Source organism: Ailuropoda melanoleuca, chromosome 7, assembly GCF_002007445.2.
Source record: "Ailuropoda melanoleuca isolate Jingjing chromosome 7, ASM200744v2, whole genome shotgun sequence".
NCBI classification, from domain to species: Eukaryota; Metazoa; Chordata; class Mammalia; order Carnivora; family Ursidae; genus Ailuropoda; species Ailuropoda melanoleuca.
Genome location: NC_048224.1, coordinates 63,215,763 through 63,234,002, shown reverse-complemented (window position 1 = coordinate 63,234,002; position 18,240 = coordinate 63,215,763). Strand labels below are relative to the sequence as shown.

General features: G+C 40.8%; 1 protein-coding gene and 1 non-coding gene across 2 annotated transcripts; both read right to left on the bottom strand.

Moving 5' to 3' along the window:
* Positions 1–324: 324 nt before the first annotated feature.
* Positions 325–11,737, bottom strand: LOC100478604 (eukaryotic translation initiation factor 4 gamma 2). Its single transcript, XM_034663773.1, is given in 24 exon segments — positions 325–1,049; positions 2,026–2,147; positions 2,228–2,439; positions 2,562–2,766; positions 3,082–3,340; positions 3,437–3,652; positions 3,738–3,842; positions 3,993–4,022; positions 4,024–4,119; positions 4,667–4,780; positions 5,114–5,274; positions 5,371–5,512; positions 5,779–5,877; positions 5,962–6,045; positions 6,231–6,341; positions 6,714–6,865; positions 6,954–7,020; positions 7,108–7,239; positions 8,005–8,107; positions 8,674–8,814; positions 9,462–9,527; positions 9,847–9,973; positions 11,323–11,334; positions 11,509–11,737. Coding segments are annotated over 24 exon segments (3,051 nt in total). The 3' UTR covers positions 325–983.
* LOC117803222 lies at positions 4,473–4,617 on the bottom strand. Its single transcript, XR_004626915.1, has one exon. It is a non-coding gene; the product is annotated as a small nucleolar RNA SNORD97 (small nucleolar RNA).
* Positions 11,738–18,240: the final 6,503 nt, after the last annotated feature.

The following is an 18,240-nucleotide window of genomic DNA, read 5'->3' as shown; positions in this document are numbered from 1 at the left end:
ATCAGATTAACAGGGTGTTGGATAAGGCCAGGAGCGCCGACTAGATCAGGTGTAGGGCAGTGTAGACCAAGGCTAGTGTTTTGACTTAGAAATCTACCTAGGCAAATGTAAAGTTTGTTGCTATGCATCTAAATTCATGAGAATTACCTCTGAGTCTTCAAAATCTAAGATAATAATTCTGCATAAATTTGTGGCTGCTACTTAAAAGTCACACACAACTCTATCAAGTATCACAATGTTTATTGATAGATACAAGTATATAAAATCAGGGCATGAACATGACTTGATAAATTAAGTAGACTTAATTTCAATACTATAATAAGAGGGACCAATTCAAATTCTCACCATTTGTTTCACACCCACAAAACCACTTCAAGGGCATTAACGATCTCTCAAAACTGATCAGTTTTGTGCAAGTAAACCATGTTTCTTTTAAAAAGACTTGTGCTCGCCCAGGCTCAAGGATATTAAAATCTAGCACATAAAGCCCATTACTAGAGGTAGAAATACAGGCAATATACTATTACGGCAACAACCATCAATTACAGTTAAGAATTTTTCTGTAACAACCAAATGGATAATCAAATATTGCAACAACTCAAGTATTACTGAGCAAAGTGCATTTCTACAGTATTCAGTGTTGCTATTCAGTTTTCTAACTTAAAACAGCCTATGGTAACTGGCAGCAAAGAAGGTCCTTGCAATAGACTGCCTCTGCTTGAGAACTTAGGATGTAATTATTGCATGCTGCTAATATACTATCTAAACATTAAAGATACTCCTAAAATATTTGATGGTAGACTATGATTAAGACATTACACTACAAAAAAAACCTTATGCAGAAGGAAATCCTAACTGACGTGCTTCTGCTTTAAATATTGTGAAAACATTACGGCGGAATGAATTTTCGCAGTGGTTAGGTCAGATGCAGTTACGTCATAGCAACAGTATGTTTTGCACAATTTAAGGCTTTGGCTGGTTCTTTAGTCAGCTTCTTCCTCCGACTCTTCTTCTTCAGCAGTTTCTAGCCAGGTTAGCCACTGATTCACCTGTGAATTTGTCATTCCACAAAATTAAGCCACACTTACAGAAGATCGAAAAACTCTACCCAATAGTCTTGATTTAGGATCGAGGGGGCAAACCCACCAAAGGAGAAAAGTTTTAGGTAGCAGATCCCTTTTATGATTGCAGAAGCCTTCAGACCATACTGCTGATATTGTCTGTCGGCTACAAGTTATTTTAAAAGGTGTGGAGGAGTTGGATTTGGGAAGCAGTTTTATAGCCAGGGAGCCTGGGTGTCGGTCCGTGACACTACTCCGTTACTGCTCAGGCTCATTTTTGAGCGGGACGGGCTCCTCCCAAACCTAAGACAGGTTTAGCAGGAATGGGGAAAGAAGGGAGAATGGTTCCTAATGTAAACTTCCAGCCCCGCTCCGAAACTGCTCAAGCAGATTCCCCAAGGACAGGGCTAATGGTAAATGCTTCATGGATGTTCCTCACAAAAAGACACTGTAGAGACCAGTATTTCTCAAAGCCTGGTCCCCTGGAAAACCACAGACCCACTAAATCGAACTCTCTGAAACCTGCTTTTAAACCACTGTGTGTGATATATGTACTGTGGTTTTAAAATCCCCAGAAGTATGAAGTTCTTTCCCTAGGGCTAGAAGTCCACTCTAAGATCTAAAATTAAGGTGTGAAAAATCAGAAGCAATCTCTCCTTTAAAAAAAAAAAAAAAAAAGCTTAAATCCAATCTTATGCCATCATTCAAACTTTGTAAATAGATTTCTACAAAATGCTAGCCACCAATAACCTCTTACCTATCACTAGATTGAAACCTTTCATCACTTCATGGCTTTACCTCACTGTGCTAACTGCCTACTTTACCGCAGCTTCTAACAGTGCAGAAGAAGAGGTACAGATAAAACTAAGCATTTAAGGAAGAACCTTTAAAAGTGAAATACAGGACGCAAAATACCAAGTAAATTGAAAAAAGCAGACTAAAATTCCTCTAACTAAAGCTTTACCTGGAACAAAGCCTTGCCTTTCCCAGGAAACTCTTGGGTTATATCTTCTTTCCAAGCCAAGAAAGCTTCTTCTTCAATAATTTCCATGTCATAAAAGTGAACAAAAAAGCGGAGTAACATGCCTACAAGACAACATGCAATCCCATGATCCAGTGCGCTGCTGAAGGTGCTGCCCCCACTCACCCGTCGTCCTCCCGCTCACCTTTGGGGAAGTTGCTGTTGTAGCAGTGCACCTGCAGAGCATACAGGGCACTGACTTGCAGGTCAACGTGATCATGAAGAAATTTCTGCATTACTGGCTTGAAAGAAAGCAGCAGTTGTTTTTCCTGCTCTAACTGTTCTTTGGAAGGAGCAGAGGAAGAATCTGTCTCATCACTGGGTGGGTTTACTTCACTAGAAATATACTGTAAGAAGCTGCAAAGAAAGATCTTGTTAGAATCCAAAAGCAACATTTTCCAGCTCAAGAAAGACAATTCTTAGTCCCTTGCCTTGGACCTTTTTCTAATATAAAGCATTAACTTTGGACTTTATCTTACCTAGTCATTAAGATGTTCACAAATCCTTTATCTACATGAAGTTTGGGGGAGATGTTATCTTTAATCCATTTATATATGGTTTGAGGGGATGGATCCAACTTTATCTGCTTCAACAGTTCCTTTTCCAATTTGAGAAGTGGGAATAAGAAACTCAGTCCCTTTCCTTCCAAAATCTCCAACATGCGGTCCTTATTCTGATCAATTTCTGAAGAGACAAAAACCATCTCCATCATCAGGCTGTTCAATTTAGCCAGTTGGCCTGTCTAGAGAACAGCTTCACAAATTATTTCCCAAATGTATGAGACTAATGTAAAGCAATAAAGAACCCAGCAAAGGATCAAAGAAGTTATTAAATCAATCACTTTTTATAAAAGGTGACATCTAGCCTTTAGTAATGCTTATCACTATCTGGACAGGATAATCACACAGTGTGATGATTTACATAAATCCACTCAAGGTACTAGGCCTCTCTAGACTTACTATTCAAAACAAAACAACAAAGTCCCCAGCATTCTCTTACCTGGGAGCATTTTCTGCATATTGACCTTGCTTTGTTGAAAAAGTTCTGTTAACCATTCTCGATCTTGTAATTTAGCTAATTGCTGAAGACAAAGTAAGAAGAGAGGAAAATGGGTGCCACTTTCCAGTGGTTGAGCTAGTTCTGAAATGCTCACCAGCTCTGAAATGATGGCACGAGCTGCAAACTGTGCTAAATATGATTTCACCAAGGGGATGTCAACCTCCAGTTTGGGGCACTGGTCCAATACATTCAGGAAAGCCTTTGAAGGAATAGGTAACAGTCAGTTTATCAGCTCTCAAAATAGGAATGAAAAAAAAAAAAAAAAAATCCTCACAGAATCAGACAAGTGTTGTACCTGCATGAAGTTGTCACTTGTGGCTATCCCTTCCTGTTTGAGCAGACTGATCAGAGAACTTGCTTTTTCTTTATCTTCATCACTTCTATCTAGTGACAGGATAATTACTTTGCTTAACATTTCAGGAAGAAAGTGTTTAGGAGCCCTCATTTCTCTTACGCCACTGACAGCTTCATTTGCATTCCCACTATTTAGATACTCAGTCACAACAGTTTCCTGAAAAGAACACAATCCAAGTATCTTTAGTGTTTTCCCATCCAGATAGGCTCCATGAGTTAGACTGTGATTATTTGAAACTTACAGTTAGTTTAAGTAGTTCTTCCTTTGATGGTGGTGGCTTTTTACTGGTCTTAGCAGGCTTTTCCTGGATAAGTGGTGGATTAGTTTTGAGACCAAGCTGAGGTGTCTAAAAAAAAAACCAAAAACACAAAAACCAGGTACGAATGTTTAATTAAAAAACAAAACAAAAAACAACTCATCAAGTTAAAGGAAAGACACTAAAAAAATCTTCCAAAGTACTCTAACAATAGAAAATGTTGTCATATTACAGTCATACCTGTCCCAGAGGCGGTGTTTGAGTGCGTGGTTGGTTGTGCACTAGGAGGAATCATAGTTATCTGGGGCTGAAGCTTTGGCACTTGATTTTTATTCATTAGGAACGACTGAGCAGGCCTCAGGCTAATCTAGGATTGAAAACAAATCAAAACAAAATCGACAACATGCAGTTGGCAAACATTAGATCCAATATCCTACAATTACTAAATCAGCATACAAACATCCTAGAACCTAAGGCAGAAATTTGAGAACTGATGGCTGAAAAAGTTTCTCCATGTTAACATAACTTCAGGCAAGAAAACTAAAGATCTCACCCACACAAAAATAAGATACTGTTATAAATTTTATATTTGTACTAGAATTCTCCTAGGAGAAGCATCACTGAAATGTTAAAAACCAGAAAATCAGTTTATTTACAGGAAAATCACAATCAAAATCTTGACAACCATTTTCTTTGCTCTAACTGAAGACTTTAAGAGACTTGCCCTCATATCTCATAATCTTCCGCTCATAGGACGCTGGACATCCAAAGAAAGAAAAAGGAAGTACAGAAAAGAAAGAAGAAGGTGAAGAGCTCCAGCATTAAGTCCTCTTAATAACGCGTCTTATTTATAATCATCGGGCAGATTTCTGAATTGACAAACTTTGGTATAGAAGTAACATAGGCGAATGTACCTCATCTGCATTAAGCTGTCCTTTCTTAGAAAACCGAGGTGGCATATCCTTCGACTGTCCTTGCAGCTGGGATAAGAGTCCCTGACTCTGGTTATGGTAGAGCTGGCTTAGCCCCTATTTTAGAAAGGGAGAAAGAAAGTCTAGATAAAAAGGGGTCCACAAATTATGGTAATCAAGTACCAAAGGGTTGAGCCAAGCCACAAGGGAAGTTTAAACTGAATTTGCCCAGAGGAAGTAAAAGATGAAACAAGGGAAGAATAAAAATCTAGCCTAACTGTCAAATAAAGTGCTGGATAAGCATCTTACCCAGTTTTAAGTAACTGTCAGATATAAATCTGGTCTAGAAAAACACACATGACCCTAAAATATTTGTTTTAAAAAAGCAAAAAGTAAATCACATTACTGGATTTGATACTTGTTACCTAAGAATTCTCAGTGTTTTCCTACCTGGCTTTTCATGAACTTGCCTCCCATGTCTCCAAACTGCGACTGTGTGGGAGGCATGATGTGTCCCCCATGGCCATTGAACAGTTGATTCGAACGATGACGCCCCATGGTGGGTGAAAATCTATCCTGGATAACTCCTGGACCAGTACCAATTCCGCTACCTTAAAATACACACATGAACAAAGAACTCTTTACAACTCTGCTACTATTAAAATGTTGAATTTTTAAAAAATTGAAACCACTTTCAGTCAAATCACCTGGCATTTGTCCAAACATATCAGCAAGTCCTCCAAGTGGGTCCCTATCCATTTTCATCCTAGGTGGCATGAACGGTCCCTCCAGAAAGAAGTCACTTCTCATCCCTTGAGCCATAGGAGCAGGAATAAACACTCCTAGATCCTTTAAAAATAAAGTGTATAAACATCTGATTCTAGACACTACCTTACATAAAAATAAAACTAAAATCATCATACTGAGAAAAACTACTTCTAGGCTACTAGAGTGCTAATTATGTAATTTCTACATATAATTTCTTTCCATGTTATACAAGAAACTAAAAACATTAAGTCCACCAGTAAGAGGAGTCTCAAATGTTAACAAGATCTTCGCAGTTTGATACAAAGCACTCGATTAAAAAAAACAAAAAAAAAACACCAGCATCTTACTTTTACTGCATCTTGACGGATTTGATTGATCGTCTTTGGTCCATTGTCAAGAAAAGCCTTGCGAGGAACCCAATGGTGTTCTCGCAACTCTACGGTATCCTGTAATTTAAAAACAGTTTTAGTAACTTTTAATATTCCCAAAGAGAAGAAATCAGCTTATCAGCATATTTAAACCAGTTTCACCTGCAGCAGGAAACGAATCCTCGCTGGCAATTCCTTACTTAACATCAAGGAGCACATTCGGGCAAAGTACTGATCCATTAAGGACTAGTAAAATAAAAAAATACCTAATTAGAAACAATTGCTATGGCAAATATATACAGTTATTTAAATCTTTTAAGACTTCCTGGTTTATAATCAAGAATAGGACAATCACCTGTATCACAAAAACAAGTCATTTAAATCAAATTAAGACAAGCTACTTTTACCACTTTTGTCAGCAATACACATACCTTGGCTCGTTCATGGTCTAATCTAGGTCCCACTGTCCTCATTATCTGACAGAGGCACTCCAAATCCTCTCCCATATCTTTGAGTTGGACTCTCTTCTTCTTTTCCAAAAGCTACCAAAGAAGTAAATGCTACAGGTTGACAAAATCTTACTTGGTTTATAGTTCTAACACTTGTCCTTATGTTTGCAGTGATGGAGAGCACACTCATACACAGCACTAAGTACGGTACTATTCGGTCTGTATAGAAGAAATCCTTCCAAATTACGCAATTTTAACAGAGATAGGTAATTCTACCCACACTTTACAAAACGCACTGTGTACTTTAAGTACCTATTTATAACATTTAAGTAAGTTTTGCTAGCCCTTTGAAATATTTAATGAGCCTACCAACATTTTCTGATGGCATGAAGCAATTATAATGGAACTTTCCCCCAAATAAAGATGTACCCAGTGACTGATCTAAACCTAAATTCCCATACTTACTGTTTTGATGCACTTATGAAGGATAGATTCATGAATAAGATCAAGCTTTCCAAGTTCTCCAATGAATTTGATGTTCCCCAACATCTTGATCTTAGCAATGGCTCTCTGTTCCTCCTCCTCGGGGAGGAGGGGATTTTCACGCTTATCATAGACTGAAAATACACAGCAGAAAAAAGTCAACTTTCAAAATAAAGTTGAAAATACACGCAGACTATGTAAGTATCAAATATAAACTCTCACCATCAACATTTCTGGTTCGGTTTTCAAATTCATCTTGTAATTTGGAAATTAGGAGGCGTCTGAATGTCTATAGGAAACAAAGACATATGGCAGGTTTTGTTAATGAAATCTATCAAATCAATTTGAAAGTAAGTAAGCAAACACCAGCACTTACTGTGCTTTGCTTCTGCCCTGGCTGACCCTCTGCTGCTGGGCCATCAAAGTTTGGTGCATCTTCTGCCAATCGCAGACATAGCTGAGCATACAAGGAGCTATACTTTGGCTCTTCTAGGGCTTTGTCCACAATCTGCAGAAAACGGCATTTTTTAAACTGAATATGACAACTTTTTGAAAGAACCCTTGCTTTAACTTAATACTTCCTCGCCAAGTCTTAAGGATCTTAAATCTTTTGATAACCTTCTGACAAAATCTTGGCCTCATCTACCTTATATACATGTAAAATGATTAGCACACAGCCTGGGAAAATACAAGCACTTAATATTAGCTTGAAGATGGTACAGATCTCATACAAGTCACCCCCCACCACCAAGGGCTGAAAGTATCTTGGATATTGAAACTATAAACAGACACTGGAATCTCACTATCAACTAGTCTTATGATTCATTTCCAACACCAAAATAGGCTTTCCACAAAAAGAACAACATAAAACCCCAAAACCTGACTAGCCTGTGCTAGGCCCCTAACTCTGCAAGCATAGTATGAACATTTATTTTTTTAGTACGAACAATTTAAAATGCACCTTTTATGACAGAGGACAACCATACTTGTGGTAAGCACTGTGTAATGTATCCAATTATCAAATCACTATATTGTACACCTGAAACTAATGTAACATTGTATGTCAAACTATACTTCAATATAAAAATAAACATTCACCTCTTAAGACAGATGCTGTTGAAAGTTAGTGGTTCTTTTTAAAAATCACCATCACAATTCAAAGATACACGTATCTAGCTCACACCTAAGTTTTAAACATCAATACAAGTGTGTGGAAAAAACCTTGGGTTTGTTAACTACTTTACTCTTTCAGTTAAGCTAACTTTTAACTTACCAGCAGTATGACCCCTTTAAGGATGAGTTTAGACTCTACACCCACATTGAGGAGCTCAAGGCATAGCTTGTCAAACTTTTCAGGAGTAAGCTTATTTAGTATGCTGGGGAGAAAGGAATCACACTAAGTGTCAGGCAATACACAAAGAATCAGAGTTGAAAAACTACTTTTAAATTATGTAAAATTTTTTCTTCCATCACTGAATATCTAAGACCTATCCTCCTACCCATCTAGCCAAGAATATGTTAAAATAAACCTCTCACTATTATTCAGATCCTATCTGTACCTGCTTAGGAATCCCCAGCTGTTTGACAATCTCTCTCACTACCTCAAAACCTAGAGAACAAGAATCTCCTTACTAAAATTCAGGAACTAAGACCATTATGTTCCATGCTTCAGTGGGTTACACACCAGGCATGGGAAACATCAGGACAAAAGGCTTGTGGATTTTAATCCCATGACTACAAGCAACTCTTAAGCCTCAAGATACCTATATGTTTCCATCTTCAGTTTAAGATAAAACTGCCAACACTGGTATTTATTAAAATATACACTTTGGACATGAACATTGCCTTCTAGATAATATAGCACATACACAAGAAAAACATAGCCAACTCATTCTTCCCCACCTCCTTTTAGTAAAATGACAAAACCAATCTGTAAACTTACCCTCTTACTTTCCTGAAGATTGCATCATGTCGTTCTTTTTCATTTGCGGAGTTGTTTGCTGCGGAGTTGTCATCTCGTCTAGTGCTTCGTGCAGGAATCCATTTCTGAGCGTTTTGCCCTGGGGTTTTCCCCAGGAACTCGCTAGTGAAAATGGAGATTTATAATTAATATAATTTAAAACCTAGCACTGACACATATCAAATGTCATACTCATCAGACATCTTTCTGAACAGAAAGTTTACATTTTTTTCAACTTCCCTTACAACTAAGCAACCCACAATCAGTGCTTCTCAAACTGCAACAGAACCACCTGAAGGGCTTGTTTAAACAGACTGTTGGGTCCACCCCCAGTTTTCTGTTTTAGTGGAGCTGGGGAAGGGCCAGATAATTTGCATTTTTAATAATCTCTCAGATGATGCCAATGCTGCTGCTCCAAGAGCCACACCTTACGAACATCTTCTAATGTCCTAGGACTATGTCACATGCATACTGCTTTACTACCAATTAGTATAGATAACTGCTGATAATAACTGAGTTCAGAAATAACAATAGTGAAAATAATCCAAAGAGTTAAGAGGAGAAAACAGCAGTCTGAGAGCCCTAATTCAGATGATTTAGCAAAAGAACAATCAAGAGCTGATATTCTAAATTAAGGCTATGTAGCAGAAACCATGCCCAGTACCATCAGGAATCCTGATATCTATTGCTGTACTCTTTCTTAACCATGAGAAAGATTGTTAATCTAAATCTGCTTTCTAAAGCTCACTGTTACTACACACTTACTATACCTGTTGCCAGCAGTCTTGGGATAGTGCTGAGGTGCACCCCTACTTCCTCCTCCGCCCGAAGAAGCACTATTTAAAAGAAAAACTTTTTAAAAAAACTGTATGCCAATTATCTCACCTAAGAGGGCTAACGGGTTTCTAATTATTCTGTATTTCAGAAATTACACCACAGATGAAGACTGAACTTGGGCCAAATGGAAAGGACATTTACCCTCCATATGGCAAACAGAAAATAATGAAAATTTAAGAACTTAAAAAAAAAAAAGTAAATGACATATTATACGTTAAACTTGCAACACATTAAATCAGAATTATTTGGTGTGGTAATTTTTTTAGTCTTACGAAGAGGCTACTTCCTAACAACGGCCAAAAATAAATCCACACATACCTGAAACGAGAAGCACCCCCTTCTGCGATCGCACTCTCCACTTTGGCGGCTTGACAACGAAGAATCTTCAAAAGAATAATATTAATGGATGGGGTGGGGAGGGAAGAGGATGGGAGAAATGAAAAACCTAGAATGAGAAAGAATACCAAAATTAGACACTACTAACATAGGAATCTATAAACCTTCCTTCAATTATAATTTATTTTAGATCCTGCCACTGCAGTTGATTGAACTTTCACTGCATTGCAGATCTCCTAAGACTAAAATAGAATGTACTCAAACACAAATGGACAGTAAAATTTTATTTGTTTAGCCACCTGGAAATTCCCTATATGTTCAAAGACGCAAAGAGCCTTCACAGAAACAGAACATCCCGACTGCTAACCAATCTTTTGTAAGAGCCACATTCTACTTTAAAGAACTGAGCACTGAGATCAGTAACAAAATCTTAACTCCATCAACACGAGCACATGATGAGGAAAACGTCCTAAGCTTTCGCTGCCTCGACAAAGAGCCCAGCGGACTAGATAAGGAATAACTAAAGACTGTCGAGCAGTTTTCTTCACTGTCTATTCTTTCAACTCCCCCGCACGGAGGGCATCCGAGAAGATGCGAGAGGGACACGGGTATACAGTGGCTGGCACTCGGCAGGAGGAAGACACGGGCAACAACATGGCAGCAGGAACCTCCGCCCCGTTTTCCCCCTTCCTGGGAACAAAAGAGCAGTGGATTCCTCCCACCCAGGCTGGAGCTAGGAAGTGTTTCCGACGGCCTCGCCGCAAAGCCGCTGGGGGAAGCCTCGGCGGGGACGAGCGGAGGCCACCCCCGCCAGCCCAGCGCCCGGCTCTTTGTTCTCCAGGCAGGAAGGCGGCCTCCTTCCCACCCGCCGCCTCCGAGCGGACCCCCCTCCCTCCCCATAAATCCCCGAGGGACTGACAGCCGCCTCTCCGTCCCCTTCCCAGCTGACCAAAGAACGCAAATTCTTGTTTCCTCTCCCTTCTCCCGTCCCAGGCGGGGACCGTTCCCCGCCGGCACCGGGGCCTCAACATACCGCCTCCCCACCGGGAGGCCGGGCTCCGGGACTCCTGCGCCTCTGCTGGTCCCGCGCCAACGGCCGGGCCCTTCTCGCCGGCCGGCACGTAGCTCCCCGCGGCGGCGCGCGGCCCGGCCACGCTCTCTCCCAGTCCAACCACACCAGCGCCTCGGTCCGCCCGGACCCCGGCCACCAACAGCCACGATGACGGCCGGGGGCCGCCACGGCTGCCGGTTTCCTTCCACTCCCTCAGCGACGGGGAAGAAGAACAAAGGTGAAGAATTTCTAAGTGCCCGTAGAGCGCAAAAAACCTAACAAGGGTCGCCCCGCCCGTCCCCGCCTGCGGCCGCCATTTTGTACCGCTCGAGAAGAAGCGGCCAGGGGACGGCGGCCATTTTAGAGCGCTCTTTCTCGGCGGCGGCGGCGGCGGCAGCTCCACTCACCTTCACCGAGAACTCAGCAGCTGCCGCCGCAGCTGCCTCCTCAGGATCCGGTCGTCGGGGACAGGGAAGGGAGGGGAAAGGGGAACGGAAAACAAAAAAAGGGGGAGGGAAGGGGGAGGAAGGAATCGGGAACGGCTTGGAAACGCTCAGCTCAGAGGAGTCGCTGCTGCAACCACCACCCGGTACTCGCCGCCACCTCCATAGAGCTCCGACTCGCTGCTGGCGCTGAGGCGTGTCTGAAGCCGAACTTATCACTCTGGGGCAGCCGAACCCACCAGAGCCGCCCCGAATGGCTCCTTCGCCGCCCAATCAGAAACCCGACTGCTGTCTGCCACCAATCCGCGCAGAGCGGCGGGGAGGAGCCACAGGGCCAAGCTCGGTTGCGGCGCACTCTCGCCGCAGTGCGCAAAGCCATATTCGCGAAGGCTCTGAAGCCAAGTTAGTGGCGTAAGGGCAGCTGAGCGCGGTCAAGATGCGGGCCACTTGCGTAAAGTCGGAGAGCCTTTCTGAGTCTGCGTTGGTGTGGCTGTCTCATCTTCCTCCTGTCTCTTTGTTCCTGACTCTACCCGGTGCTGGAGTTGTATAGCGCCGTTTACCTCTACCTCGTTTTCTCAGCGGGAATGGGGGAGCGGGAGTGCTGGGGACTCGCCTTTCCCCCACTCTACCGGATTCCTGTCCGTGGCGTGTCGGAGCGTTGATCTTCCTGGCGCCCCCGAGGCGCCGTGATTGCCCCTCGCAGGCCGGGCCTCCCCGGGACGGGCCTGTAGGGTTGAGGCCTGGCGCCCCCGGGGCGCAGTGCCTGGAATAACTATCGGTCTCCAGGTGTTGAGCGTCGGCGGCCTTAGGTGGGGGAGCCGGGAGGATAGTGTTCAGGAAACAGGACGGTGCACCCAGATGGTACAGAAGGCGTCATTCAGCTCCCTATTTATTTCACCCCCTGCAAAGTCAATGAGAAAGGGATAAAAGGAAGGGGTTTATTGTCTTTGTACCTCACACGAGAAGCTACTTTTCCCGAAGGAATGTCCGGCCAGCGGTCACGGAGGAATACTCAGACCATACCAGACTTCTTTGGAAGAAGTGTTTGCGGAGCGCGGGCGTTTGGAGGATTTTTAATTGCTAGCTCCTGGTTTTTGTTTTTTGGGTTTTGTTTATTTGTTTTTAAGCATGTTGAAGACTGAACTGTATTTCCATTTTATGTGAGGTCCACCATAACAAATAGGATTAGGCTTTTCAAGGCCAGCAGGATGAACTATTTCTACTTCTCAGGTAATATATTAAAGGAGGGCTACCGTAAAATGAAGTGTTCCATCGTTTGCGACATTTTAGCTACATAAAAATGGAGTCCTGGCTATACAAAAATGGAGTCATGTTTCCCATCTTTATTTTGAACATGCAGTTCTTGATACAATGTGTATCAAAAGCAAGAAACTGTTTTAACATGCGGATCTTTTAAAGAGTGTCCAATAAAGGGCAGGGTTTTCGAAGACCAAACTTATGTTTGACATGTCAAAACAACTCTTGGTGTTGAAAGCGCCTAGTCGGTAATACAGTCTTCATGAAAGTTGCAGTTTGTCCTAGGACGTTTAAACATGATAATAGAGTGGTGGGGTGCGGCTCTGAAGATTTCTAACACAATTCCAGCATCTTTAGATCTTTGCCATGTATGAGGCTGATCATTACTCCTCATTATATTACTACAGTTACTGCTATTAAGTCAAATTCACTTGAACTTAAACAAGTGGAAAATATCTCATTCTTGGAGTTAGTTACATGTGGAAATTAAAAGACATTTTGGGGAAACATTTTGAAAATTGTTTAAAATATAAGAGGTTTCACTTTGTAATTTCAGGACCTTTGTCACTTCAAGATAACACCAGAACAATATTTCTTTATAATATTATTACAGGGCTTTACAGTTTGCAAAAATGCTTTCATATATGTGATACTTTATTTTTAAATAACTGGTTTACATTCTTCATAACTGATAATACATTAATCTGATGGAATAATGTTCAAAAACAGTAGTCCCAATTTCAAAGAGAATATTTACCGAGCCATAAAACCAGGATGGTCTTTTGAGGAGACTGAAACTCAATAATTAAAAAAAAAAAAATTTACTTAATCTTTGCTAATTGTGAACCCCTCTGCTATGGACTTTGCAGTGTGTGTAAGAAACTGGGGCTGGGAGAAAGTAACCCAATGTTAAAAGGTGAAAATACGGGTGAAACATAATCTTTCAATTATGTTTCAATCAGTAGGAGAGAGATTCACAGTTTTGAAATGTTTCCATCACATCATGGATGTATGAAAATTCAAGTCATTATCTGGAATTTAGCTTTTAGTTTATAGAAAATTGAATTTTAAATACACCCACTTCAATCTGCTAGTTTTAACATTTCCATTTTATGTCAGTTTTCTATAAGATTGCAAAACTCTTCGAGTCCTGACTGACTTAACTCATATATATAGTTGCATTCTTTTAACTAATCATGTCAAATGCTGGTTATTATTCTGACATACAACTCCTGAAACGTCTGCTACCCTCTCTGTGCTTAAGGATTCACCCTAATCATACATATGCAGCTCACATCTCTAAGTTCAGTTCTGAATTTCTAACAGCCTATTATTAATCTGAGATGCAAACTTGCAGCCACATTTTGTTTGGGCCACACAGTAATTTTAAACATTTGAATTAGTTGACACTTAAATTTTAGGAGATTTTACACAGAAATTTAGATTTACATCTTTTCATGAAAAAAAAATATGGCAATACTGGGCCTGAAGTTCCAACAGGGCCACATTTAAGTATAGTTGAGTAGTGACTGCCTCATTTAAATGTTTTCTCTTCATTTCACCACAGTTAAATCTGACTTGATCCACTCATTTATGTTCCTGTCTGGCCTCTACAGCCATATTGCTTATTTGTTCAAACTCAAACAATTCAGTATGTAACTGATAATCTTCCTATTATAAGGAAAAGGAGTCAGACTGGCTAGTTCAACCACATTCTCTACCTCTTACTGTGTAATGTTGGGCAAATTATTTAAGTGCTCTCTCTCCTTAGTTTCTAAATCTGTAAAATGGGAATAACAGTATTTATAGAGTTGTACAGATTAAATGAGATAATGTACGTAAAGCACAATAGCATAGTCCCATAATGTGTTACCATATTATCAATAATATTGATTAACCAACTGTTTGACAACTACTTTAGTTTTGCTAAGGATTCCACTATTATTCTATATTAGAAACTTGACTCTACATTTTCTCTTTCCTTTTGATCAGGAACATAAATTTCACCCTTCCTCAAAATTTCTTTTATTTTCTACATGTAGCTAATGAATATACAATTAATTACTAAGTCCTTGTGTTACTTCCCTCTAAATCATCTTTTTCCTACATTCATCTTCCCTACAATGTCATTGCATGCATGCTAATCTAGGCCTTAGTATTATTTTTCTCCTAAATTATTGAAAAATTCCAGTTGGTCTCCTATAATCTTTTCCCTTTACTCTGTATGCGCATATTAGTCCTCCTTAAAACACTTTTTTCCACAACATATTAACCATGCTCAAGAATTTTAGTGCTTCACTATTTTCTACATCAGTTGACCTCAACCTTGGCTGCACAGTAGAATGACCTGAGGGCTTCTTTTTAAATTTTATTTTTATTTATTTTTTAAAAGATTTTAAAGTAATCTCTACAACCAATGTGGGGTATTGAACTCACGACCCGGAGACCAAGTCACACACTCTACTGACTGAGCCGGCCAGGCACCCTCCTGAGGACCTTTTAAAATGTCCAGGGTGCATAAATCTGAATCTCTCAGGGTGGGATCCGGGCATCAACCACTTTTAAAGCTCTCCATGTGATTCCAATGTACAGTTAAGGTTTGAGAACTACAGTAGCAGGTCAGAGTTTTATAGGAAATGATAACTTTTACAGCTCAAGAAAACCCTAGAGAAAAGGAAACTGGGTTCCAGAAAAGATAAAGGACTTTCCCCAAGTAGGGAAACAGGCATTAGAACCCAGGGATCCCAGTTCATAATGCTTTTCCCTAGCTTTCAAGCCCTTCTTATTCTGGCCCTATCCTACCTCTTCCATTGGCCTTATTTTTTACCACTCCCAGACACCCGATCTTCTCTTACACAGCAAGTTAAACTGGTATTGCTGCCTCAAAAAATTCACTCTACTGATTCTCCATTGTTTCCAATTTTGAGGCCATCCTCATATATCCCCTCTACCAATTCATTTCTGAAGCACAGATATGAGTATATAATTGCCCTGCTCAGAAATTTCAGTAAGGTTTCTCATAACAGAGTAACATCCGAACTCCTTAGTTTGGTATAAAAGGCCCTTTGCAAACTTTGAAAACTTTGTTTTTTTTATATATAATAAGTTTTTATTATGTTAGTCACCATACAGTATATCCTTAGTTGTTTTTTTTTAAAGATTTTTATTTTATTTATTTGACAGAGCCAGCGAGAGAGGGAACACAAGCAGGGGGAGTGGGAGAGGAAGAAGCAGGCTCCTAGTGGAGGAGCCTGATGTGGGGCTCGATCCTAGGACGCTGGGATCACGCCCTGAGCCGAAGGCAGACGCTTAATGACTGCGCCACCCAGGCGCCCCCTGCACCACCCAGGCGCCCCATCCTTAGTTTTTGATGTAATGTTCCATGATTCATTATTTGAGTATAACACTCAGCACACAATGCAATATGTGCCCTCCTTAATACCTATCACCGGCCTATCCCAATCCCTCCCCTCTGAAGCCCTCAGTTTGTTTGCCAGAGTCCACAGTCTCCCATGGTTCATTCCCCCTTCTGTAAACTAGTTTTAGACTACTTCCCTGTTCCTAGGCAGATCCCTCCTCCATTCCTAGTTACCCATAATCTAGTTCTATGGTACTCAAATTTTGCTTCATTAGTACACCTGTGTTCTATACCATATGACTAAAATTTGGAGGTCTGTTGGGGTGCCTGGGTGGCTCAGTCAGTTAAGCGTGTGACTTTGGCTCAGGTCATGATCTCAGGGTCCTGGGATTGAGCCCTGCATAGGGCTCCCTGCTCAGTGGGGAGTCTGCTTCTCCCTGTCCTCCCCACTCAAGTGCTCTCTCTCGCTATCTCTTTCTCAAATAAATAAAATCTTTAAAATAAAATAAAATTTGGAGGTCTCTGTCTACTTGGCAGAAAAAAATAAAGCTAATAAGTTAACATACTAGACATGGAGCTTGGGCTTAATCTGTCTTTAAGGAGCTCACAATCTAGACAAAACATACACCAATTACATACGAGGGCAGGGAAAGACAGAATCAGTGCTAAACTGAGCCTCCAAGAAAAAGTGCTATAAGGTTTCATGAGGCTGTGGCCATCCTTCCTTGAGTGCCAGAATGATGATTTGGGACTGTCTTATGGGCAAAGAAAGTTCCTGAGCTGATCAGAATTCTGATGAATTTTAGTTTAAAGCTAATCCGTTTTAATGGGAGTGCTGTTTTAGGGAAGTCAACCTTGTGCCTGGAGTAGAATGGATTGAAAGGCAAGCCTGGAGATAGGGAAATCAGAAGGCTATGTACTGTATTATTTTTATGGGGCTTATTTTTATCTCCATTTCAAAATCATAAGGTCCTTGAGATCAGGAACATTTCTTTTGCATTTCCAGTAGAGTTCTTTGCACACAGCAGGAGCTGAGAAAATATTTATGCATAGTATCCTGTTGACATTTATTCATTTTTCTCTTGGCTTTGGTGACTTTACATTTTCCAGGATTTCCTCCTACCTCAATGTCTCCTTCACCAGTTCAGGTGTCTTTTCTGGCTTCTCCTCCTCTGCTTGACCTCTGAATATTAAAGTACCCAAGGATTTATTCTGGACCTTCTTCTCTTCCCTCTGAATACTTCCCCCCGCCCCATCCTATGACTTTAAATACCATTTACATGATGATGATTTCCACATTCATAATTCCATCTCTGATTCATCCCTCTCCCCATGCAAACTATAGATATATATTGAATTGCCTACTGAAATTTCCCCTCGGGTCTCTAAAAGGCATTTTAAATTTAACATGTTCAGAATAGTTTTGCCTCCGTTGTTCACCATCTGCCAGTTGCTAAGGCCAAAGCCCGATGCATTATTCTTAATTCCGGTCTCTCTTCTCCCATATCCAATGCATCAAAGTTCTACTGGCAAAATATATCTTAAATTGGTCCACTTCTCTTGTCTCCATTGCTGTCACTTTAATCTAACCCCATTATCTCCAGCTTGGATTATGGCAACAGCCCCCTAACTGCTCTCTCCACTCCATCTCTTGCTCTCTAATATAGTCTTGACCCAGAAGCCAGTCAGCTTTTAAAAATGAAAATCAGGTAACACCGCTTCCATGTTTAAAACCCTTTGATCATGGATCTACATTATATTCACAGAGAAATCCACACTTCTTATTGGGGCTTACATAGCTTTACATGATCCAGCCCTCGAATACCGTTCTGGCTTCATCTCCTGCCATGCTCCTCCTTGTCCTCTCTACTTCAGTCACACTGGTCTTTTTTCCTATTCTTCAACACTTCAAGTTCCTGCAAAGCTTTCTTTTCCTCAAACATGCAAAGGCTACAGCTACTTCTTTTTCAAGTGCCACTGTCCAAAAAGCTCTTATTCCAGTTTTCCCCATGGATGGCTCTTTTTCATAATTTAGGACTCAGCTTTATCAACGTGTGGTCACCTCTTTAGAAAAGCCTTCCCTCCTGATTCCCTATATAATATTTCCTTTTCCAGCCACTTTATCATCATTATGCCACTTATTTTTTTCATAGTCCTTTCACTGTATGAAATGATTTTACATTCTTTCTCGTATATTGTCTGCTTACTGCATTAGTATGTAACCTGAATGACAGCAGGAACCCTGTCATTTTCACTGTTATATCCCT